General features: G+C 47.9%; 1 protein-coding gene across 2 annotated transcripts in view; it reads right to left on the reverse strand.

Annotated features, from left to right (window-relative positions):
- Positions 1-26,242, reverse strand: part of INTS8 (integrator complex subunit 8) — a 198,937-nt gene that overhangs the window by 132,116 nt on the left and 40,579 nt on the right. For both annotated transcript variants that reach the window (XM_063924132.1, XM_063924131.1), the window contains exons 6-10: positions 20,603-20,654; positions 17,811-17,993; positions 16,226-16,333; positions 15,943-16,095; positions 15,615-15,715 (exon numbers count right to left, since the gene is read on the reverse strand). In XM_063924132.1, the coding sequence (XP_063780202.1) occupies positions 15,615-15,715; positions 15,943-16,095; positions 16,226-16,333; positions 17,811-17,993; positions 20,603-20,654 (597 nt within the window). The remainder of the gene's footprint in view (positions 1-15,614; positions 15,716-15,942; positions 16,096-16,225; positions 16,334-17,810; positions 17,994-20,602; positions 20,655-26,242) is intronic.

Raw genomic sequence — 26,242 nt, forward strand, 5'->3', positions numbered from 1 at the left:
GGTATTGTATGCCCAGATGGTGGGGCAGCAATGGTTGCGATACGCCAGCACTACTGCTCCCGGCTAATGGGACCCGGAAGTGCCAGCTAGCCGGAGTAGATGACAGCTTCCGGTTTGCTTTCCACAGTAGAACGCAAACACTGGAAGTGCAGCAACCGGCCCCCCAGACAAATTAATAAGCAGGCAGGGTGACCCGGCCAAGCAAAGACGAGAATGGGACCGGCTAAGTAGGAACTGCTGATTTCTTCACTTTTATAGGATGCCCTTAATGATAAGTAAGGTACTGGATTTTCTACCTAATCCAATAAGTGTACCATACGGTCTAAAGTTAATTTGACAGCAAGGACTGAAAAATGAATCAGTACCTGTGACTACCTGCTGATGTGAAGGTTCTTTCCTGTACGTGATATCAGGTGTAAACACAGAGAACAGTAACCATTCGTTATGGTAAGAACTTACCGTTGATAACGGTATTTCTCCTATGTCCACAGGTTTCCACAGGATAACACTGGGATATATGCTGGAGCGACAGCGGATTGGCACCAAACGATCACGAGCTTTCTGGCCTCCCAGGATGCACCGGGCTCGTCCATATAATCCCGCCCACCGACTCAGTCAAATCAGTTGTTTCCAAAGCATTTAGGCAGGAACATTATGTAGAACCCTATTCAAGCGAGAAGAACACACATGCACACCCTTCCACGCAAGAGGGAAGAGGTTAGTGAGTATAAAGATTCTCAAATCAGGTGCGTCAGGGTTGGATCCCTGTGGAAACCTGTGGACATAGGAGAAATACCGTTATCAACGGTAATTTCTTACCATAACGTATATTTCTCCGGCAGGGTCCACAGGTTATCCACAGGATAACATTGGGACTTCCCAAACCAATTTTTAGTGGTGGGGACGCTCCTGATTAGACAGGAGAACCTTTCGCCCAAATTCAGCGTCATGAGAGGCAAAAGTAACGAAGGCATAATGTCTAATGAATGTGTTAATGGAAGACCATGTGGCTGCCTTACATATCTGTTCTGCTGAAGCACCATGTTGTGCTGCCCATGAAGGACCTACCTTACGTGTAGAGTGAGCAGAGACATTATCCGGAACAGGGAGATCAGCTCGAGAATATGCTTCTGAAATCGTCATTCGAAGCCATCTTTCTTGCGTCTGTTTAGTAGCAGGCCATCCCCTCTTGTGAAATCCGTTGAGAATGAAGAGAGAATCTGTCTTTCTGATGGCACTGGTACGATCTACGTAGATTCTTAATGCACGGACTACGTCCAGTGACGCTTCTCCCGCAGACAGTCCCGATACCTGAAAAGCCGGGACTACAATTTCTTTGTTAAGGTGAAACTTCGAGACCACCTTTGGAAGATAACCAGACTTAGTTCTGAGAACTGCTTTATCTGGATAAAAAAATCAGAAAAGGAGACTTACAAGACAGTGCTCCTAAATCTGATACTCTTCTAGCTGATGCCATAGTCAGTAGAAGAAGTACTTTAGCTGTTAACCATTTAAGATTCACTTTCTTAAAAGGTTCAAACGGAGCCCCTTGAAGGGCTTTGAGGACCAGACTTAAATCCCAAGGTACTGCAGGAGGAACAAAAGGTGGTTGAATGCGCAGCATTCCCTGGAAAAAAAGTACGCACATCCTGTAAAGTGGCAATTTTCTTTTGAAACCATACAGTCAATGCTGAAAATTGAACTCTCAAGGAAGCCACCTTCAAACCCTTATCTATTCCTGCCTGAAGGAAATCTAAGATTCTGGATACTCGGAAAGATTTTGGATCCATACTTCTTTCACTGCACCAATGAATATAGGCTTGCCATATTCGGTGATAAATGCGAGCAGAGGAGGGTTTCCTTGCTCTAAGCATTGTTTGAATTACCTGTTGTGAAAAACCTCTTGACTTCAGGATAGAGGTTTCAACAGCCATGTCGTCAAAGACAGCCGATCCAGATGCCTGTGATAACAGGGACCCTGCATTAGTAGATCTGGACGTTGAGGGAGCAGAACTGGAGCATTCATCGACATCCTCTGCAGATCTATGTACCAATGCCTTCTGGGCCAAGTCGGAGCTATTAGAATCACGGCACCCTTTGCTTGTTTTATTTTCCTCACCACCCTGGGTAGCAGGGAGATTGGAGGAAACAAATAAGCCAGATGAAATTCCCATTTCACTGACAGTGCATCCACGAGGATCGCTCCGGGGTCTTTTGTTCTTGACCCGTATGCCGGAACTTTGCTGTTCAGACGGGACGCCATAAGATCTATCTCTGGCAACCCCCACTTGTCTACTAGAGTCTGAAATACTTCCGGGTGTAGAGCCCATTCGGTTGCTTGAATGGTTTATCGACTGAGAAAGTCCGCTTCCCAGTTTAGGACTCCTGGAACGAACACTGCGGGCAATGCTGGAAAATGGAGTTCTGCCCACTTTAGTATGTGACTTACCTCCTTCATTGCTCTTTGGCTGCAAGTTCCTCCCTGATGGTTGAGGTACGCTACTGCCGTTGCATTGTCCGAGCAGATCTGGACTGATTTTCCTTGCAGAATGTACTTTGCCTGAATCAGTGCCATGTATATGGCCCGGAGTTCCAACAGATTTATTGGCAGGCAACTTTCTTCTGTGGTCCATTGTCCCTGGAACCAAAATTTTCCGGACACTGCTCCCCAGCCCTGAAGACTGGCATCCGTTGTCAGGATCTTCCAATCTGATATCCAAAAGGGTCTCCCCTTGTCTAGATGGGATGTCTGTAGCCACCAGGCTAACGACCTTTTTACCTTTACTGGAAGTACCATCATTTGTTTCTTTATTGTCTGATGCACTCCATTCCATCTGGTCAGAATCAGATGTTGCAAAGGTCTTGAGTGGAATTGTGCATATTCCACCATGTCGAATGTTGACACCATCAACCCCATCACTCGCATTGCCATGTGAACTGATATTGTTTGATTGTGAAACAATTCCTGAGTCATTAACTGCACCTTGGATATCTTTTCCACAGGTAAAAATATTTTCTGCAGACTTGAATCCAATACAGCCCCTAAGTGAATCATCCGTTGTGACGGGATCAGAGACGACTTTGCCCAATTTATGAGCCATCCGTGTTTCTGTAGACAAGTTATTGTCTGTTGGAGATGGCTCGAGAGCAATTCCTGGGATTGTGCCAGGATTAAAAGATCGTCGAGGTATGGAATTTTTTTTATCCCCTGCTTGCGGAGATAAGCTGCCATAACCACCATGATCTTGGTAAATACTCTGGGGGCTATGGCTAACCCAAAGGGTAAGGCCAGGAACTGAAAATGTTGCTGGAGGATAGCGAACCTGAGGTAACACTGATGGGACAATGCTATCGGCACATGCAGGTAAGCATCCTGTATATCCAGAGATACCATGTAATCCACTGGTTCCATGGCCAAAACTATGGAGCGTAATGTCTCCATGTGGAACTTCGGCACCCAAATATATTTGTTTAACATTTTGAGATTGAGGATGGGCTGAAACGACCCATTTTGCTTCTGGACCAAAAATAGGTTGGAGTAAAAACCCTGCCCCCATTGTGCCTGGGGTACTGGAACAATTACCCCGGACCGAAGCAATTTCTGAACTGCTTCTATCAGGGCCCTGGCCTTCGCCTCTATGCGAGACAGGCTGATACAAAAAAACCTTCGAGGATTCTGCTTCTTGAAAGGGAAAACATAACCCAGAGATACCACTTCTTGCACCCAAGCGTCTGTTGTCGACTGCTGCCATATGTGTGCAAACTGAAGAAGATGGACCCCTACCTTGGAGTCCCCCAAGTGGAGGCCCGCACCATCAGGCTGATGGTTTCTGTTCTGGTTTGGAAGCTGGCTCTCTAGTGGCCCAGTGCTTCCTTGCTTTACCAGACTTATTGTACTGGGTTTGCTTTGATTCATTTTTACCTTGCCACCAAAATGGCCGAAATCCCGACCCCTAAGGCTTAGGATTATAACTGGCAGGAAACCTGACCTTCTTGGAGTCAGCTTCTGACTCCAGAATATCTGTCAATTCCTTACCAAAAAGAATGTTCCCAACAAAAGGCAAAGCTTCCAGAACCTTTTTGGATTCTGAATCAGCTTTCTATGTACGTAGCCAAATTGCTCTGCGAGCAGCTACCGTTAAGGCTGATGCTTTAGAAGCAATCGTACCCATATCCATTGCTGCTTCTTCTAGGAATAGTACAGCCTGTTTCATATGGGCTTTATGGGACTCCTGCTCCCTAGTAGGTGCTGAGAGCCCATTTTCCAATTCTTCAGCCCATTCAACTACCGCTTTTGCGATCCAGGCTGAGGCCATAGCAGGCCTTATGACTGCCCCTGACAGAGAAAATGTGTTTTTCAAAAAACCATCTACTCTTCTGTCTGTGACATCATTTAATAACGTAGATGGCAAGGGTAAAATAGATTTTCGCACTAGTCGAATGACGTGCGTATCTACCTTAGGAGGCACTTCTCTTTTTAGTGCAAAATGTGTTTATTGAAAAAAAAACCCACAAGTACAGTAACAAACGGTAACATACAGACAATCATGGCAATGAACATTGTCGTAGAGTGGCTGAAGGTCTGTTTAGCCACCGTAGCCATTGGTGGGAGAGCCTATATCAAAGTTATGCAACAACACGACAATCGGATAAATACTATGTGAAGGCAAACACATCATGTTGGTCATATTGAGCCAAAACAAAAGACTATGTGAAGAAGAGAAGGAAAGAGAAAAGAAAAAAGAGGCACAGAGAGAAGCACAGAAGGAGGAGAAGATAGGACAGAGAAGGAGGAGCGTCAGAAGCATATTCAAATCAGGGTCAGAATCAGATTTAGAGTCACCCGGTCCATGCACGGACCTCCTGCTAGCTATAGAATGGAGAGCAATACACAGAGGAAAGAAAGCGTCTATGAAGACGAGGGCGGGCTGGGAGCGAGGGTGGACCTAAAGGTTGGGGAGTCCTTGAAGAGTAGCCAACGGGCCCACGTGTCCCTGAAGGACGAGTAATCTCCGTCAGCGGAGGTCATTATATCATCTAAGTCCATGTATAGGTCTACTCTGGTGAACCAGTCTCTAACAGTTGAAGGGGAGGAGGATCGCCAGCGGACAGGGATCACCGCTTTGGCAGCGTTGTTGAGGTGGCATAGCAGAGAGTGTTTATAGCGCGAGACAGGTCTGGACGAATAGTGAAACAGAAAAAACAGAGGATCCGTCGGTACCGTCTCCCCCGTAATGTCAGCAGTGAGTGAAATTACCTCCTTCCAATATGACTGGAGTAAGGGGCATGACCACCATATATGGAGCGGGTTCCCTGGGCCAGAAGAGCAACGCCAACAGGTGTCGGGGAGACCAAGACCCATTTTCGAAAGAATGTCAGGGCATCTGTACCATCGGGAAATCAATTTGTACTGGGTCTCAACTACCAGTGTGCTGGGGGAGCAAGCGTGGGCCAGCTTGAATATTTTCTCCCAGACATCTCCCCCGAGCTCCCATCCGAGGTCTCTGTCCCACGACTCAGTAAAGGAAGGGGGAGCTGAGGTAGAGTCTGCCAAGAGCATGTTGTATAGTAAAGAGATTGAATGAGCAGGGGGCGACGGGCCGTCGCAGAGGCTTTCGAACGGCGTGAGGGCCACAGGCCTCCTTCCAAGAGTACCTTGGGAAACCAAAAAGTGCCGGACTTGCAAGTAACGCCAAAAATCCCCAGGTGGTAAGCGCCATTTCGCCTCTAAGTCCGAGAAGGAGACAACCCCACCCCCATCCACCAGCTGCCCGATCCTACAGAGTCCTAGTCCATACCAGTGCTGAAAGGCCCGCAGATCCATTCCCGGGGGGAATCGTTCATTAAATAAGAAAGACAAGTAAGAGGAAGTCGACGAGGATACGGAGGGGAGTTTTCTCACCACCTTCCAACACGCCAAAGTGGGGCCAACTGTGGGGTGGGAGATGGTCGGGGGGGTATGTAGCCACGGGGCAACAGCAACAGGCAGGGAGAGCACCTGGTTCTCAATCTGCACCCACTGTTTCGATGAAGCAGCTCTGGACCACCAAAGGATCCGTTGGAGGTGACAGCCTGGTAGTAACCGTGTATATCTGGCAGACGAAGGCCGCCTTTACCTCTCTGCCGAACCATCGTGGAGAACTTCAGGCGGGGTCTCTTGCCCCCCCCCCAGATGAATTCTCTAAATAAACCATTGGATCTCCTTAAACCAAGTGGCAGGGATCGAGATCGGAAGGGTCTGCAATAAGTATAAGATCTTGGGGAGGGAGTTCATCTTGAGAACCCCCAGTCTACCCAACCAAGAGAAAGATTTAGAAGTCCAGGACTGGAGGTCCGCACGAAGGTTGGCTAAAAGAGGAATAAAGTTGAGTCAAAGAGACGGGAAAGATCCCTGGTAATAGTGGTCCCTAAGTACTTCAATTGAGAAGTGTGCCAAGTGAAGGGGAGTGCCGCTTGAAGTCCCGATACCATGGCGGGCGGGGCAGTAAGATTCAGGGCCACGGAGTTAATTTTAGAGTTAGAAAGCTCGCCAAAGAGCCTGAACTCTGCCATTAGATTAGGTAAGGAAACAATAGGATTCGTGATTATAGCCAATAGATCATCAGCGAAGAGGGCAAGCTTGTATTCATTATCCTGAAGCCTGATCCCAGAAATGTTGGGGTTCAACCTAATTGCCCTAGCTAAGGCCTCCATGCATAGAATAAAAATCATGGGGGACAGGGGGCAGCTCTGCAGAGTCCCATTATTAATAGCGAACGAATCAGATAGGGAACCATTAATCACGATTCTGGCCGAAGGGGTAGTGTAGAGAGCCAAGATGCGGTGTAGGCAAGTCGGACCTAGACCCATGTGCCGCAACACCCCGGCCAGGAAGCCCCAATCTATTCTGTCAAACGCTTTTTCAGCGTCAGTGGATAGTAGGACTGCCGGGTAACCCTGTAGGGAGGCATGGTGCATGAGAGCAATGATCTTAGACGTATTGTCCTTTGCTTCCCGGCCAGGGACAAACCCGACTTGGTCGCTATGTATAAGGGAGGGTAGGAGGGACCTGAGCCTATTAGCTAGGAGTTTGGCGTAGAGTTTGACGTCCACGTTGAGAAGGGATATAGGCCGGTAGCTGGGGCACAGGGTGGGGTCCTTGCCCTCCTTAGGGATGATTGCGATGTGAGCCTCAAGAGACTGCTTAGAGAACGAGGTAGTGTCAGAAACCGAGTTGCACGCGTCTAAGAGGAGAGGAAGCAGTTTGTCCCTAAAGGCTTTGTAATAGGTGATGGGGAACCCGTCAGGGCCCGGACTCTTCCCAGAGGGGGTAGACTGGATGGCCTCTTCGACTTCTTGGGAAGTAAATGGCCTTTCCAACTCTTCCCCCGCCTCTGCAGGGAGTGTAGGGAAGCCTATCTTTGTGAGGTAGGCACCCACGTCGCGCGATCTAGCGCCGGTCAGATCGAAAGAGGGGAGATTGTAGAGGGACGTGTAGTATGAACAGGAAGTCTCCGCAATTTTATCCGTGTCGTGGAAGTAACGGCCATGTGCGTCGTTAATGGAGGGGATGAACGAGAGCGCCCTCCGAATACGGAGAGCCCGAGCAAGCATTTTGCCCAGCTTTTTGCCCCATCGATAAAACCGATTACGACACTTCCGAAAGGAGAATTTCACTTTGTCCAACAGCAATTTATTCAGAGACGAGCGGGCGGCGACTAGATCTGCGTAGATGTCCGGGGAGAGGTTAGCCTTGTGGGCGGTTTCAAGGGATTCTATTTGCCGCAGGAGACCCTCAATTTGGCCCAGACGTTGTTTCTTTAGATAGGAGCCCAATTGAATGCACTTACCCCGGATTACGCATTTATGAGCCTCCCAGACCGTCAAGTCAGAGATGTCGGGAGAGACATTGCACGTGATATACATATCAAGGGTTTCGTCAAGTTGGGCTTTGCAGTACGGATCATGTAGTAGAGATTCGTTGAAGCGCCACGAGCGGCGCTGGGCAAATGAGGGCCCGAAGACAATGTCGAGCCACACTGGAGCGTGGTCGGACCATGTCATCTGGCCATTGGTAGCGTCGAGGGCCCGGGACAGGTGCCTATGGCCAAGAAGAATAAAGTCCAATCTGGAATAAGAGCGGTGGGGAACCGAAAAATGCGCATAATCCCGGTCAGACGGGTGGAGAATACGCCAGACGTCTGATAGCTGGTGAAGGTGGAATAGGCGTCCCACCTTCCCGGACAAGCGACGCTGCGGTGGCGTGGACCCGGAGGAAGTGTCAAGGGTCAAGTTAAAGTCGCCCCCCACAATCAGGATCCCCTGCTTCAGCGCATCAACCCTGTCCAGAACAGCCTCGAGGAAGGCAAATTGGCCTTGGTTAGGGGCGTATATGTTAACAATTGTGAAGGTTGTATTAAAAATTGAGCATACGAGTAAGGGTGTGTACACACGGTGAGATCCCGGCTATGTTCAATTTTGACTATGCGATTTCCCTTGAACTCCCCCAGAGCCCAGATAGCACAGATAGGACAGATTTTGACTATCTGTGCTTGAGATTTTGTCTATGTACGATTTTGACTAAGTGCCAATTTTGACTATACTTTATACTAGATAGTACACTAGATAGTCAAGATTGACTTGCCTGCACAGTCTATCTAGCCTTACGATACAGACCCCACGGGAGCGCGCATCGGGATCGAATCTGTATCGCAAGCTGCCTAACACCATGAGATATGCACTAACTTTTCATAAGATTTTGACTCTATAGTCAAAATCTCACGGATTTATCTCACTGTGTGTACACACCCTTAGAATGGGAATAATTGCAGTAGTACGCGGTGGGGAAGAACCTATTCCTCAAATGAGGGGCCGAGGGAGAGTGCCGGAAGTGGGCATTCGAAATGAAGCATAAGCATTGAAGTTAGCCGGTGTTGTGTGAACAGTGTAAGAACATTACCGTGGAGAATAACAATGACAACAGTACAAACAGTAGCAACGGCAAAAACTAAAATTAAAAGGGTCCTTACAGGGTAGGTGGGGAAAGAGGGGAGGGGAGAAAAAAAAGGGGGGGGGGGGGGGGGGGGAGATACACAATAATGCATGGGTCCTGAGGCAGAATCAACAGGGAAACTAAGCAAGTAAGTCTCTCAAGTAGGAGCTAACTGCAATCCCGACAAAGGGGACCATCGGAACCCGAATTCGAGAAAGATCAACACGGTCCTACAGCTGGAGTCTCGTCAGGTGGCATCGAACACTTGGGGGGGATCTTCACCTTTGGATTTCCTGTTCGGGTTCTGGACCTTGTGCCATCTCTCTCTCCTGGATGGGTTGGCAGAGGACGGCGTGGGGAGTGAAGGCTCGCCAGTCCGGAAGGGGAACCTCCTCCAGGCCCAAAGCAGAGCAAAATCCAGGTAAATCCGCTGGGGATTGAAGTTGGAGGACCCTACCAGCATGGGAGACTTGTAGGGAGAACGGGAATCCCCACCTGTACTTAAGACCGTGCTTACGGAGTGATTCGGTCAGAAGCTTCAGCAGCCGCCGCTGTTGGAGCGTACGCCAGGAAAGATCTTGAAAGATTTGAATTCGGGTACCATTAAAGTCGACTCCTTCTAAGTCTCGCACCTTACGAAGAATCTCCTCCTTCTGGGAGAAGTAATGAAGTCTACAGATGACGTCCCTTGGAGGGTCAGAGGCCGGACCTTTTGGCCTGAGGGCTCTGTGCGCACGGTCGAATTCAATCGGATCGGAGGGGTACAGGCCCAGGATTTCACCTAATATTTTGTTCAGGGCGCCAACAAAGCCGGACGGGGGGACCTCCTCAGGAAGGCCCCGGACTCTAATATTGTTCCGACGGCCTCTGTTGTCCAGGTCGTCTAATTTGTTCTGCATCGACGCCATATCCGACCCCTGCCGGGCTACTGTATCCCGAAGCTGGAGAAGTTGATCCTCAACCGTGTCCCTCTCCTCCTCCAAGGAGACCACTCTGGTTCCCAGATGTTTGATATCAGATTGTACAGACGAGATCTGGGTTTGGATAGAGTCCTGGAGTCGGCATTCAAGGGCTTGCATGTCTTGTTTGGAAGGCAGGGAGCGGACATGATACAGAATTTCCCCTATCTCACCCCTCAGTTGGGTCATTTGAGCTCGAAGATCCCCGGATGTGGGGGAGGAAGCCATCGTAGCCGGATCAGAAACCACAGGAGGCACAGGGAGAGAGGGGTCGGCAACCGGCGGAGCGGATAAAAAGGATCGGAGATTCGATTGGGATGGGGTACCACGTGCAGACCGAGCGGATTTCCCCTGTTGACTTTTCTTGCCTCTGGCCATCAGAAGGGGGGAGAAAGAGGACCATCTCAGAAGGACAACACCATGTTCTCAGAAGGGTGGATGGCGGGGGGCACTTTCCCCACTAGTTAGACAGCATAGCCAGTGGAGGGCAGCCGCACTCACATCCCATCAGAAATCCCGGGGCGGATGCCCTGCAGCATGTAAATGAGAGGCAGTCCAGCAGTGTAAGTGAAGGAGTGGCGGATTGAGGCGGGGAGCCCCAGCGTGTTATCCTGCGGGGGTATCCCCTTGGTAGAGGATATTCACAAACTCCAGGGCAGCAGGGTAGAGCAGGTCCCCCACCAACCTCCTGGGGACAGGGGGTCAGGCGGAGGGCTAGAATCAGCCCGGCAGCGGGGGGAAGGGGCTGCGTCGACACTGGGAGCCTCCACAGGGGGCACAAAAGGCCTACCGACCTGGTCGGGTAACCAGCAGGGGATGCCCCGCTGGGCAGGTCAGCCTATAGGGAGCAAGTAAAACGCCCAGCCGAGCACAGCAATTTTAAATGTAACCGGAGATTAATCCGCCAGGGATCCCCCGGGGCTGGAAGGAGCAGCGTGGAGCCGACAGCCAGGAGAGCACACAGAGACTGGGGCTGCGCTGCGGGGATCTGACGCCCGGCCGTGACCCCCACCACAGGAGCTCCCGGACCCACAGCGCGAGGGAGCGGGAGGAGAGCAGGCGTCAGTGAGGCTGCCCGTGGAGAACAGGCGGCCGGCCGCACACCGCTCCGGGACCCAGGCAGCGAGGAGGACGTAGGAGGCGGGGGAGGTAAGGCGCGTCCAGCGGCCGACTGCTCTGGGGGACAGCAAGCGCGGTGGATAGTGGTGAAGCTCCGAGCACGGAGCGAACTCACCCGCTCGTCGTGACACAACACTCCGTCCACCGGGGGGGCGGGGGCACAGGGGGCCCGAGCAGAGCGGCAGGGTGCTGGGGAGAATCTCCGAGGGCCAGTCCACGGCAAGGCACCACTTCCCAACGGCCGGTCCGGGCCGCTTCCCAACTCCTGGCCCCGGCTTCACTCTGGGGGGAAGGCCGCAATCCGCAGGAGCGCTTAAAATCGCTCCCCGACTCCGCGGGTCCCCCCAAGAACCAGCAGCTAGGCAGATGTGGCCACAGAGGGGTGTCTGGGACAGACAGGTAGCAGTTAGGAGGGGAAAAAGGCAAAATAAGAGCAATGCCTTCAGGAGCTGGGGAGACGCACAGCTACCCTCCACACCAGCCAGACCACGCCCCGAACTTCTCTTTTTAAACAGTCCCCAGTTGGAAAAGGGTAGTAAGAATCACATTTTTTTGGAATTCTATATTTCCTATTGGGCGTAGCCCAAGGTTCCTCCATGATTTCCGTCAGTTCCTCTGACCCTGGAAACTCAACCCTAACTGTTTTGGGACGTTTAAACACAGGTGCTTTAGTTTTAATTATTGGCTCAGCTGAATCTTCTAGAGTCAGAATAGCCTTCATTGCTCCAAATAACTCAGCTATATCTTCTGAGCTGAAACCCTCCATTTGTTCTTCATATGGTGAAGTAGAGTATATGGAGTCATCATCCGTTGTATCATCCTGTGTAGCCTGTGAATTTGATGATATTTACCCTTGGTTTATCAGCTTGTTGACTTGTAGATGCTGTAGGGGCTATACCATAAGATGGGAGCTGCATGTATGGGTTAATAGTGTACCCTATTCCTGCGGTTGGAGCTGCAGGGACCTATACTAGATAGGGTTTGTGCAAATATGGCCCAAGGTGGATCTATTTGTTGTTGAACAGGGATCTGCCTTGTAATCTGCTGAAATGCAAAACAATTTGCACATATCCCCTCATTTGCCAAAGGTTGAGTTATTAACCCCACCTTGCAGGATAAACATGTTTTGAGTGTTGGTGTTACTGTTAATGTAACCTTGTCACCTTTGCCACTCTTAGACATGATAAACAATCAGCTTTTCCACAGTATACTACACAATCTGTGACTGAAAACACTTTATATGCATAAAAGTGATATCCATCTGACCCCAAGCCAAGCACCAGCATTGAGGTTCAGAAAAAAACACTGACAAACATATATAAAGTCAGCAATCACACTAGCAGTCAGCCACATGTTATATATTAGTCATATGAGCATATTATCAACTACGAACACATTTCAAGTATGTAGGCGTACATTTACTGTTTTCTGCACAATACAGTTATTTTAATGTATTCAGACGCAATTGCGGAGAAAACCACAGTATTGTACAAAACTCATATGCAATAGGCACTAAACTTAACTATTCATACTAACAACAGTAGATAGAAATTTAGTGCTGTATAACCCTTACTCTGAGAGTGGGATACAGGGAGACTCACCCCACTTCCAGGATCGATCAATACGTTTAGCAACCGCTGAGTGGATCCAGACGCTACTAGTGTACACTGCCGCTCCGGTAATTTTTAATGGACACAGACGCTCAGTGAACGTTAGTGCATGCAGACGCTCATGTCTGCGACCCAGTCTCTTAGCGGTAAACCTTAGTGTATACAGACACAGCGGCCTATGCTGCGACCGAGTCCCCTCATGGTAGCGTCTGAGACGGAAGTCAGGCAATCAGTTCTTGGCGGGAGACGCACGGAAACTGGTCATGAACTGGGGGGAGGGGCAACCAGGAAATCGTCTAACTCCCCACTGCTGACATCAACCCTAGGGATCGCAGCCTTAAACTAATCCTGGCGCCTTATGATCCCTAAAGCCTAGCGCTAGAGCACCCATGGTGGTGGCGCGCCAGCTACTGTTTGGTAGTCTTCTCCCAAACCAGTGCGGCTGTGTCCGTATTCCCCTTCTAAGCGGAACCGATGCCTTACCTTCTCCCCGTGCTCCGGCCACAGCCCGGTAACGTCTGCTGGACCTTCTAGTAACATCCGACACAGACGCCCGTCGAGACAGCACTTATACCGTGGGTAAGCGTTGTTGCGACCCGGCGGAGAGTTGTTGGAGCAACTCTTTCCAATATGCGTGTAAGACGTTGTTAGGAAAAATCACTCAGAAAACATAGTAAGACTATAAAAATAAATCAAATAAAGCTTAGGGCTGCCAAAACATAGCAGCCCTGTGACCATGGTCCGGCTCCTGCCGCACCAAACAAAAAACTGATTTGACTGAGTCGGTGGGCGGGATTATATGGACGAGCCCGGTGCATCCTGGGAGGCCAGAAAGCTCGTGATCGTTTGGTGCCAATCTGCTGTCGCTCCAGCATATCCCAATGTTATCCTGTGGATAACCTGTGGACCCTGCCGGAGAAATACACTGGGAACTACTCCCTTATGAGTAAACGTAACTGTGACTTTTTGTTTCCCGATGTCCAAAATTAATATGCAAACAGTGAAATGCCCAACTAGAGTGAGCAGTTTTTGTTACTGAGGACGCGGGGGTGTGGGTAGCCGGGGACTGGTAGCGGTAGCCACGGTAGGCATAGGCGCTGTATGACCAGGAGTAAGGGCTGGTTAGCACTGCAAATTTGGAGGCTCCAATGTGGTGGCGCCGCTGCTCTCTGCTAACGGGACCTGGATGTTCCCGCTAGCCGGAGCAGATGACAGCTTCCGATTTGCGATCCAGTGGAACGAATATCTTGGAAGCTCTCCAACTGGCCCATCAGACAAATAAATCAGCCTGGCCCAACCTCCTGTCAAAATTTGCTTCCTAATTGTCTAGAGGGGGAGGAAGAAGTCCACAAACAAGTTTAAGTTTGCACTTGTGCCTGCTCCTTGAACAGCGCCCCCTAAACCCCATTTTACTCAGTGTCCACCAGATAGGAAGACAGAAATTTAGAATATAGGTACTTAATAACAATGCAAGAATAATATCTATTATGAATTGTACAAAAGTTGAAGACTTATAGAAAACCAGTGCTTTCCAAACTTGGTCCTTAAGGCACCCTAACAATCCAGGTTTTAAAGATATCCGTGGCTCGTCAAAGATGGTTAATTGACTGAGGTACTACTCAAGTCACCTGTGGTCAAGCATGCATATACTTAAAACTTGGACTGCTGGGGTGCCTTTAGGACCGAGTTTTGGAACCTCTGTGCTAAACACTAAATAAACCAGAACCTTTTTATACAATATGAATGGCATATCTAGCACCAACAACCAAATACTATATAGCCCAACATAAGTTTTACAAAACAAATAAAATGGAAAACGGTTTAGACTGATTTATTAAGGTGCTGATTCTGATTCTGAGCAAAGCAGGGAAAAAAAAAAACAAGTACTGTGCACCTTGGTAGACCATGCTGCACTGCAGGTGGGGCAGATTTAAGGGAATGTATTTAATAATGCTGGGATCCCGACTGCCGAGAATGCCGACAGCTGCGCCAGGGCTATTCCCACTTGTGGGTGTCCACAACACCCATAGAGTGGGAAAAGAACTTGTGGAGAGCACAGTGAGCCACCGAGCCCACAGCGTGGGGAGCGCAGCAAGCCTGCAAGGAGCTTTTTAGCACTCGCCCCGCTGCTGGCATTCTGCTGGCCGGGATCCCAGTGTCGGTATACCGACCTCCGGGATCCCGGCCGCCGGGATTCCATCCCCAATCCGATGTTTCATGTGCAGGGAGATTTAGACTGGTGTTGCTGTGTCCAAACTGAAATCTACATTGCAGTGTAAAAATTAAGATGTCCAGCATCTGTGGGCTACATGCAAATGAAGACAGTATTTACCCTGCATTCAAAAATTACCAATGTATTTGCAACCCTTGCATTGCAGCATGGTTTGTTCCAGGTACAAATTTACTTGCTCTTAACTGACAATTTTTTTCCTCAAAAAAAAAAAAAACGCTCCGAAATTGTCGTGTTTTTTTTATTAGTGAATTGGGTGAAGAACATTAATTTAACCCTATCCACAATGATTTTAGTTAAAAAAAAGAATTTTTTTTTTTTTTTTTACTTTTTGTAAAAAATATTTCCCCCAAACATCAAAACATCGATCGGGAACATTGCGACCATTGGAAACATTGCGGCTTTCATTTTGAAAGCCGTGACAGCCTCCAGGTATACGGGGGGGGGGGGGGGGGGGGGGGGTTAGGGGAGTCTGGGGGTGGCTTGGGAGGGTTAATTTACACTCCCCAGCGGCTGCTATTGTCTGTAGCCGCTGGAGGGGGGAATCCTGCCATGCTGACCGATCAGCAATGATTGGCAGCACGGCAATCAGTAGGGGAGAGTACTAACACAGTTTATCTGACTGGTCGCATCCTGTGGATCTGATGCGACCACGCCAGGCAAGTGGTTAAGAGAATAATTTAATCAGCAATTTCTCTATTCTCAGCCAGAACACTCAATCTTACCCCTGGTGCACTTTCTGGAAGAGCTCTCTCAGCACGGACTGCCTGAACTGATCTGGTAAGTTACCATGCACGTTATCTTCATAGAAGATACTCAATATTCCCTTAAGAAAACAAAAACAAGAAAGAAAGAAATACATGACAGGATACTGCACCGCTGATGTGTGAGTAACGATGCTGGGCACTTTAAGACAGAATATTTAACGGATATATAGAACATGAAATCAAACATTTACCCTATTTTACTGCATTTTCTTTGAAGTTAAAGCGTTAGCAATCACCAGTTTAGTCATTCCATATAGCAAGACAGTTTCTACATTTTCCACTGTACCTGGTAATTTCCAGTCTTCATGAAGCTATGGATCTGACTATACATTGTGGATTGCTGTGCAGCCACATTGGATGGGGCAAGAACACTGCATGCTTGGCAATACCCGGCCAACCTCCTTTCATCAACTGCGCAGTGGGTGGAGACTGCACCAATCTGACAATTGGAGAAATTGAGATCACGTGAGACTGTGGCCGCACTCACCTGTGTGAGCATCAGAACAAGGACCAGACTAGACTATGTGGTTTACAATGCAGTCCAATAAGGAAAATCGTAACTCAATTACCTTGGAAACCAGTTGTTTGGTGGTAAAGAAGTGGTCTCTGGCCTTTTCATAACTCAGTGGGTTTGTGGGTCCTTGTTGAAAGTAAAGAGCCCCTAGGTCGTAGCATACCTGCACAACGGAGAACAAGTAGGATGTAGTAACTCCATTCATTTTAGGTGTGTTTCCCAACTCCATCAGATTGACAGATTGACATCAGATTGACAGAAACGTCTTATCACTACTTTGTGCATATATGGGACTCTACTCTGTCAGCTGTCTAACTTCTTATGTGTCCTCCATATACCTCCTTGACTTTAAGGGTTGGTCCCAGGAAATCTAATACAGTGTATCAGGAGATTAAAAACTCCTCCAACAATTTTTTGGGCATTTAGATATGTTCCAAAGAAAAAAGGTAGTCTCTTCTCATACATGACATCCTTAGTGATTTTGCTTATATGGGACCTCCGAGGATTCACTCAAATGTTTTAACTCCTTGGTGCCCAGACTGAAGCCCTAAGCTATACCCACTGTCTCCAGTGTCACACCATAGGCTGAGCGAAAAAGCTAGTAAACCAAGAGCAACACTGGAGGAGAATAGACTAGCTAACCTGCAGGCATAGAGAGTGTCATAAAGGAATCTAATACAGTTATCACCTAGTACTCCAAGAGGAAAGATCAGGTCTATTTGGTCCCCAATATATTTACTTCTTTGGAAGATGAACCATCAGAATGCTTTTCCTGGCGAAAATAGCATTTTCAGTCTTTTAAAATATATGGGACACAGCCAAGGCTATGATTACAGTTCGGAATGTATGGAACATTGGGGCAGATGTATTAAGCCTGAAGAAGTGATAAAGCAATGATAAGTGGAAGGTGATAATGCACTAGTCAATCAGCTCCTGTCAATTTACATATTGGAGCTGATTGGCTGTTGCTTTATAACCTTGCACTTATCATTGCATTATCACTTCTCCAGGCTTAATACATCTGCCCTATTATACACTATTGTGGGGTAACCCCAACTTTCTGAACTGGAATACATCTCTGAAACCAAGTGGTTTTATGGACAATGGGCCAATTACATATGGTCATTTTAAAATATATCTAGCAATAAAGGGTGGAGTTCAATATTCCCTGTCAGCAGTTTTAGCAATATACGCAGGTCAGACATGCCATACAAAGGTAAGTCATGGGAAGATAACCAAGGGTATTGGAGTACTAAGACTTACATGAAGGACATGCTAAATTAAAGCTAAAATGCTGGAGCGTCCCAGTGGAATCGTGCTGCAACTAAGACACATTTTCAGGCAAAAAGACGCCCAATGCTAGCAGAGTCGCATGGGACCTGGTGGCTCACTCGCCCCCCCCAGATGGTGTATTAAGACTAGATGTATGAGGGCACATCTGCATGTGTGTGATGTCACCTTTACGTGGCCACTGAGTGCATAACAGCTGCAGACCATTTTTGTTTTTGCTCTCTGAAAATGTAAAATGACAAAACTGGATATAAATGCAGGTGGTGTCAATTATTAGCTTTAAATAACCAGCCAGAAGTGAAAATCCTCCCCTCCAAATCATAAGAAAATAATACAGTGTTCATTATTACCTGGCATCGCATTTCGTCAGAACTGATTATTAACCCGGCAGTGGAGCTCTCTGTTTCTCCATTCACAATTCCAGGCTCCACCACCAACAGATCCAAGGTCCTCATGGTGTGAACATAAAAGGCTTTCTTTAGTTTAATAGCTTCCTCTAGCACCGTGATTGAATCTTCTGCCTGTTCCTTGAGCTGCAGAAAAAGGTTGAGAATTACAGTGCATCCGGAAAGTATTCACAGCTTCACTTTTTCCACATTTTATGTTATGTTACAGCCTTATTCCAAACTGGAATAAATTCATTTTTTGCCTCAAAATTCTACACACAATATCCCATAATGACAACGTGAAAAAAGTTTTTTTTTGAAATTTTTGCAAATTTATTTAAAAATAAAAACTAAGAAATCACATGTACATAAGAAATCACAGCCGTTGCTCAATACTTTGTTGATGCACCTTTGGCAGCAATGACAGCCTCAAGTATTTTTGAATATGATGCCACAAGCTTGGCACACCTATCTTTGGGCAGTTTCGCCCATTTCTCTTTGCAGCACCTCTCAAGCTTCATCAGGTTGGATGGGAGCGTCGGTGCACAGCCATTTTCAGATCTCTCCAGAGATGTTCAATCAGATTCAAGTCTGGGCTCTGGCTTCTGTCTGGTCACCCTACCATACAGGCCTGATTGGTGGATTGCTGCAGAGATGGTTGTCCTTCTGGAAGGTCTCTCCACAGAGGAATGCTGTAGCTCTGACAGAGTGACCATCGGGTTCCTGGTCACCTACCTGACTAGAGCCCTTAGACAGCTGGCCAGCTCTAGGAAGAGTCCTGGTGGTTCCGAACTTCTTCCATTTACAGATGATGGAGACCACTGTGCTAATTGGGACCTTCAAAGCAGTAGATATTTTTCTGTACCCTTCTCCAGATTTGTGCCTCGAGACAATCCTATCTCAGAGGTCTACAGACAATTCCTTTGACTTCATGCTTGGTTTGTGCTCAGACATGCACTGTCAAGTGTGGGACCTTATATAGACAGGTGTGTGCCTTTCCAAATCATGTCCAATCAACTGAATTTACCACAGGCGGACGCCAATTAAGCTATAGGAACATCTCAAGGATGATCAGTGGAAACAGGATGCACCTAAGCTCAATTTTAAGCTTCATGGCAAAGGCTGTGAATACTTATGTACATGTAATTTCTTAGTTTTTCATTTTTGATAAATTTGCAAAAATCTCAAAACGAACCCCTTTTTCACGTTGTCATTATGGGGTATTGTGTGTAGACATTTGAGGGAAAAATGAATTTATTCCATTTTGGAATAAGGCTGTAACATAACAAAATGTGGAAAAATGAAGCGCTGTGAATACTTTCTGGATGCACTGTATAGTAATGTGTAGAGACGAATTAAAAAGAAAACATGGAATATATGGGTTCTTACCCAGTGCCTATGCCTTAGATTACATAAGATACATACATTTTTACAGTGACTGCACAAGGAAAACTATTATCCTCATTTGGTTTTTCTAATTAATTTGTAAACGCTCAAAAATAATTTCTAATAACAGCCAAAACTGAACATCACACTCACACTACAAAAACCTAGGATACCTTATAAAAAGGAAAGACTAGCTTTTAAGAAGCCATTAAACCCAAACGAAATGTTTCCTTATTTGAAGCATCTACTTATAACATTCAACTGCCCAAATCTCGCAGTTTTTGGCCACCTGGAACTTATCTCTGTCATTCACTGGTGTAGTTATGCTTAGTTACCCTGTACTTGTCCTATGTTGTCTTCAACTGTAAGTCACTGTTTTCCTGTTTTGATTATGTGCTTATGTACTCTGTAATTGGGCGCTGCGGAACCCTTGTGGCGCCATATAAATAAAGGATAATAATAATAATAATAATAATAATAAATGTATCTGTAAACGTTGCCACAACTTAAGAGCAGTTGAGATGACATAACATTATGGGCCGGATCTAATGACGCCAGAGTTCGGCAGCCGTGCGGAATGATGTCCAAACTTGGACGTTTTATTAAAGGGACAATCACTTGCAAAGCATGGTTTTGCCTTGTAAGTGATTGCCCCCTTTAAAAAAACGTCCGAGTTCAGCCGGCATCACGCACGGCCAGCAAAGTCGGACGTGATTGGCTCTAGTGTCCTTGACCGGGACTGCCGTCAGGAAATCTACTGCGTGGGGGAAAAAAAAAAATTCCCCTATAATCACAACTTTCTCTCAGTTATTATCTGAATGTTAATAGCAGCTCTTTGAAATAAGGTATGCTATAATTTAGATTTAGTGGCCCCATTAATGTCACTTAAACTACATTACCACCTAGCAAAGGTTTGAGACACAAAACCCTGCATGCAGTCCTATTCCCTGGGCTCCTCTTGCAGTCCTGGCAGAAAACCTGGGCCTGGTAAGAGCAGGCCCGATCACAAAGTCACAATTAAGAGACCATACCCCCAAACCCGCTGTCATTGTAAACCAAACGTATTTGCTGACTGAGAAATACAGATCCAAGCACGATATGTAATAACAAAAAATGTACATCTAAATTTATGTGTAAGAGTTTTAATTCCAGCAGGGACTCAAATGATTTCACATACACAGTTGTTAAACATGTTATACCTGCATAAAAGGAACAAATGCAGCACTATTCTGCCCCCTACTGGTGTTAGAATGAGATGATGCATTCCTCCACATATATAAATAGACTCCAGACACCATTCTCAATGCCTGACTGAGCAGAGTAGATCACATATGAAGATCACAATCTACCATAGAGGCAGATACACCTACCACTTTCAAAATATTTTCTGTGAGCTCCTTTTCCTGCTGTATTTGATTCATTCTGTTAAGAAAGAAAATATGAAGTAGTGTTAGAACATAAAAAATAAGATTTTACTCACCGGTAAATCTATTTCTCGTAGTCCGTAGTGGATGCTGGGACTCCGTAAGGACCATGGGGATTAGCGGCTCTGCAGGAGACTGGGCACAACTAAAGAAAGCTTTAGGACTACCTGGTGTGCACTGGCTCCTCCCACTAAGACCCTCCTCCAGACCTCAGTTAGGATACTGTGCCCGGAAGAGCTGACACAATAAGGAAGGATTTTGAATCCCGGGTAAGACTCATACCAGCCACACCAATCACACCGTATAACTCGTGATACTATACCCAGTTAACAGTATGAAATATAACTGAGCCTCTCAACAGATGGCTCAACAATAACCCTTTAGTTAAGCAATAACTATAAACAAGTATTGCAGACAATCCGCACTTGGGATGGGCGCCCAGCATCCACTACGGACTACGAGAAATAGATTTACCGGTGAGTAAAATCTTATTTTCTCTGACGTCCTAAGTGGATGCTGGGACTCCGTAAGGACCATGGGGATTATACCAAAGCTCCCAAACGGGCGGGAGAGTGCGGATGACTCTGCAGCACCGAATGAGCAACCTCTAGGTCCTCCTCAGCCAGGGTATCAAACTTGTAGACTCTTGCAAAAGTGTTTGAACCCGACCAAGTAACAGCTCGGCAAAAGTTGTAAAGCCGAGACCCCTCGGGCAGCCACCCAAGAAGAGCCCCTTTCCTCGTGGAATGGGCTTTTACAGATTTAGGGTGCGGCAGTCCAGCCGCAGCATGTGCAAGTTGAATCGTGCTACAGATCCAGCGAGCAATAGTCTGCTTAGAAGCAGGAGCACCCAGCTTGTTGGGTGCATACAGGATAAATAGCGAGTCAGTTTTCCTGACTCCAGCCGTCCTGGAAACATATACTTTTCAGGGCCCTGACTACGTCCAGTAACTTGGAATCCTCCAAGTCCCAAGTAGCCGCAGGTACCACAACAGGTTAGTTCACATGAAAAACTGATACCACCTTAGGAAGGAATTGGGAACGAGTCCTCAATTCCGCCTTAGCCATATAAAATACAGATAAGGGCTTTTGTATGACAAAGCCGCCAATTCTGATACACGCCTGGCCGACGCCAAGGCCCACAGCATGACCACTTTCCACGTGAGGTATTGTAGCTCCACGGATTTAAGTGGCTCATCCCAATGCGACTTCAGGAAATCCAACACCACGTTGAGATCCCACGGTGCCACTTGAGGCACAAACGGGGGCTGACTATGCAGCACTCCCTTAACAAAAGTCTGAACTTCAGGCAGTGAAGCCAGTTCTATTTTGGAAGAAAATCGATAGAGCCGAAATCTGGACCTTAATGGAACCCAATTTTAGGCCCATAGTCACCTCTGACTGTAGGAAGTGCAGAAATCGACCTAGCTGAAATTTCTCCTTTGGGGCCTTCCTGGCCTCACAGCACGCAACATATTTCCGCCATATGCGGTGATAATGGTTTGCGTTCACTTCTGTCCTAGCTTTAAATAGCGTAGGGATAACTTCCTCTGGAATGCCCTTTTCTTTCAGGATCCGGCGTTCAACCGCCAGGCCGTCAAACGCAGCCGCGGTACGTCTTGGAACAGACAGGCCCCCTGCTGCAGCAGGTCCTGTCTGAGTGGCAGAGGCCATGGGTCCTCTGAGATCATTTCTTGGAGTTCTGGGTACCAAGCTCTTTTTGGCCAACCCGGAACAATGAGTATAGTTCTTACTCCTCTCCTTCTTATTATTCTCATTACCCTGGGTAAGAGATGCAGGGAAGAGAACACATACACCGACTGGTACACCCACGGTGTTACCAGAGCGTCCACAGCTATCGCCTGAGGGTCCCTTGACCTGGCGCAATATCTTTGTAGCTGTTTGTTGAGGCGGAACGCCATTATGTTAACCTGTGGCCTTTCCCAACGGTGTACAATCATTTGGAAGACTTCTGGATGAAGTCCCCACTCTCCCGGGTGGAGGTCGTGTCTTCTGAGAAAGTCTGCTTCTCAGTTGTCCACTCCGGGAATGAACACTGCTGACAGTGCTAACACATGATTTTCCGCCCATCGGAGAATCCTTGTAGCTTCTGCCACGCCATCCTGCTTCTTGTGCCGCCCTGTCGGTTTACATGAGCAACCGCCGTGATGTTGTCTGACTGGATCAGCACCGGCCGGTGTTGAAGCAGGGGTCTACTCTGACTTAGGGCATTGTAAATGGCCCTTAGTTCCAGAATATTTATGTGTAGGGAAGTCTCCTGACTTTTCCATAGCCTTGGAAGTTTCTTCCCTGTGTGACTGCCCCCCAGCCTCGAAGGCTGGCATCCGTGGTCACCAGGACCCAGTCCTGTATGCCGAATCTGCGGCCCCCTAGAAGATGAGCACTGTGCAGCCACCACAACAGCGACACCCTGGCCCTTGGAGACAGGGTTATCCGCCGATGCATCTGAAGATGCGACCCGGACCACTTGTCCCACAGATCCCACTGGAAGATCCTTGCATGGAACCTGGCGAATGGAATTTCTTCGTAAGAAGCTACCATCTTTCCCAGGGCTCGCGTGCATTGATGCACCGACACCTGTATCTGTATTAGGAGGTCTCTGTCTAGAGACGACAACTCCTTGGACTTCTCCTCCAGGAGAAACCATTTTTATCCTGTTCTGTGTCCAGAACCATACCCAGGAACAGTAGACGCATCGTAGGAACCAGCTGCGACTTTGGAATATTCAGAAACTAGCCGTGCTGTTGTAGCACTTCCCGAGATAGTGCTACTCCGACGAACAACTGCTCCCTGGACCTCGCCTTTATAAGGAGATCGTCCAAGTACGGGATAATTATTTCGGCCATTACCTTGGTAAATACCCTCGGTGCCGGGGACAGACCAACGGCAACGTCTGGAATTGGTAATGACAATCCTGTACCACAATTTTGAGGTACTCCTGGTGAAGAGGGTAAATAGGGACATGCAGGTAAGCATCCTTGATGTCCAGTGATACCCTGAAATTCTCCAGGCTTGCAATAATCGCCCTGAGCGATTCCATTTTGAACTTGAACCTTCGTATATAAGTGTTCAAGGCTTTCAATTTTAGAATGGGTCTCACCGAACCGTCTGGTTTCGGAACCACAACATTTTGGAATAGTAACCCCCGCCTTGTTGAAGGAGGGGTACCTTGATTTCACCTGCTGAAAGTACAGCTTGTGAATTGCCGCCAGTACTACCTTTCTCCGAGGCAGCAGGCAAGGCTGATGTGAGGTAACGGCGAGGGGGAGTCGCCTCGAACTCCAGCCTGTATCCCTGTGATACTATTTGCAGAACCTAGGGATCCACCTGTGGGCAAGCCCACTGGTCCCTGAAGTTCCCGAGACGCGCCCCTATCGCACCTGTCTCCACCTGTGGAGCCCCCGCGTCATGCGGTGGACTCAGAGGAATCGGGGGAAGATTTTTGATCCTGGGAACTGGCTGCTGGTGCAGCTTTTTCCTTCTTCCCTTGTCTCTGTGCAGAAAGGAAGCGCCTTTGACCCGCTTGCTTTTCTGAAGCTGAAAGGACTGTACCTGAAAATACGGTGCTTTCTTAGGCTGTGGAAACCTGAGGTAAAAATTTTTTCTTCCCAGCTGTTGCTGTGGATACGAGGTCCCAGAGACCATCCCCAAACAATTCCTCACCCTTATAAGGCAGAATCTCCATGTGCCTTTTACAGGCAGCATCACCTGTCCACTGCCGGGTTTCTAATACCCTCCTGGCAGAATGGACATTACATTAATTCTGAATGCCAGCCGGCAAATATCCCTCTGTGCATCCTTTATATATAAGACGACGTCTTTAATATGCTCTATGTTAGCAAAATATTATCACTGTCTTAGAGTATTAATATTATCTGACAGGGTATCAGACCACGCTGCAGCAGCACTATTTATGCTGAGGCAATTGCAGGTCTCAGTATATAACCTGAGTGTGTATATACAGACTTCAGGATAGCCTCCTGCGTTTCATCAGCAGGCTCCTTCAAGGTGGCCGTATCCTAAGACGGCAGTGCCACCTTTTTTGACAAACGTGTGAGCGCCTTATCCACCCTAAGGGATATCTCCCAACGTGACCTATCCTCTGGCGGGAAAGGGTACGCCATCAGTAACTTTTTAGAAATTACCAGTTTCTTATCGGGGGAACCCACGCTTCTTTACACACTTCATTCATTCATCTGATGGGGAACAAAACACTGGCTGCTTTTTCTCCCCAAAAATAAAACCCCTTTTATGTGGTACTTGGGTTCATGTCAGAAATGCGTAACACATTTTTCATTGCCGAGATCATGTAACGGATGTTCCTAGTGGATTGTGTATATGTCTCAACCTCATCGACACTGGAGTCAGACTCCGTGTCGACATCTGTGTCTGCCATCTGAGGTAACGGGCGTTTTTCTGAGCCCCTGATGGCCTTTGAGACGCCTGGGCAGGCGCGGGCTGAGAAGCCGTCTGTCCCACAGCTGTTACGTCATCCAGCCTTTTAAGTAAGGAGTTGACATTGTCGGTTAATACCTTCCACCTATCCATCCACTCAGGTGTCGGCCCCACAGGGGGCGACATCCCATTTATCGGCCTCTGCTCCGCCTCCACGTAACCTTCCTCATCCAACTTGTCGACACAGCCGTACCGACACACCGCACACACACAGGGAATGCTCTGACTGAGGACAGGACCCCACAAAGCCCTTTGGGGAGACAGAGAGAGAGTATGCCAGCACACACCAGAGCGCTATATAATGCAGGGATTAACACTATAACCGAGTGATTTTTCCCCCAATAGCTGCTTGTATACATATATTGCGCCTAAATTTAGTGCCCCCCCTCTCTTTTTAACCCTTTGAGCCTGAAAACTACAGGGGAGAGCCTGGGGAGCTTTCTTCCAGCTGCACTGTGAAGAGAAAATGGCGCCAGTGTGCTGAGGGAGATAGCTCCGCCCCTTTTTCGCTGACTTTTCTCCCGCTTTTTTATGGAATCTGGCAGGGGTATTTATCACATATATAGCCTCTGGGGCTATATATTGTGATTATTTGCCAGCCAAGGTGTCTTATATTGCCCTCAGGGCGCCCCCCCCCCAGCGCCCTGCAACCATCAGTGACCGGAGTGTGAGGTGTACATGAGGAGCAATGGCGCACAGCTGCAGTGCTGTGCGCTACCTTGGTGAAGACCGAAGTCTTCTGCCGCCGATTTTCCGGACTCTTCATGCTTCTGGCTCTGTAAGGGGGACGGCGGCGCGGCTCCGGGAACGAACACCAAGGTCGGGTCCTGCGGTCGATCCCTCTGGAGCTAATGGTGTCCAGTAGCCTAAGAAGCCCAAACTACCACCTGTTAGGTAGGTTCACTTCTTCTCCCCTTAGTCCCTCGTTGCAGTGAGCCTGTTGCCAGCAGATCTCACTGTAAAATAAAAAACCTAAATATACTTTCTTTATAGGAGCTCAGGAGAGCCCCTAGTGTGCATCCAGCTCAGCCGGGCACAGAAATCTAACTGAGGTCTGGAGGAGGGTCTTAGTGGGAGGAGCCAGTGCACACCAGGTAGTCCTAAAGCTTT

This window comes from Pseudophryne corroboree, chromosome 5 (assembly GCF_028390025.1).
Source record: "Pseudophryne corroboree isolate aPseCor3 chromosome 5, aPseCor3.hap2, whole genome shotgun sequence".
Classification (NCBI taxonomy): Eukaryota; Metazoa; Chordata; class Amphibia; order Anura; family Myobatrachidae; genus Pseudophryne; species Pseudophryne corroboree.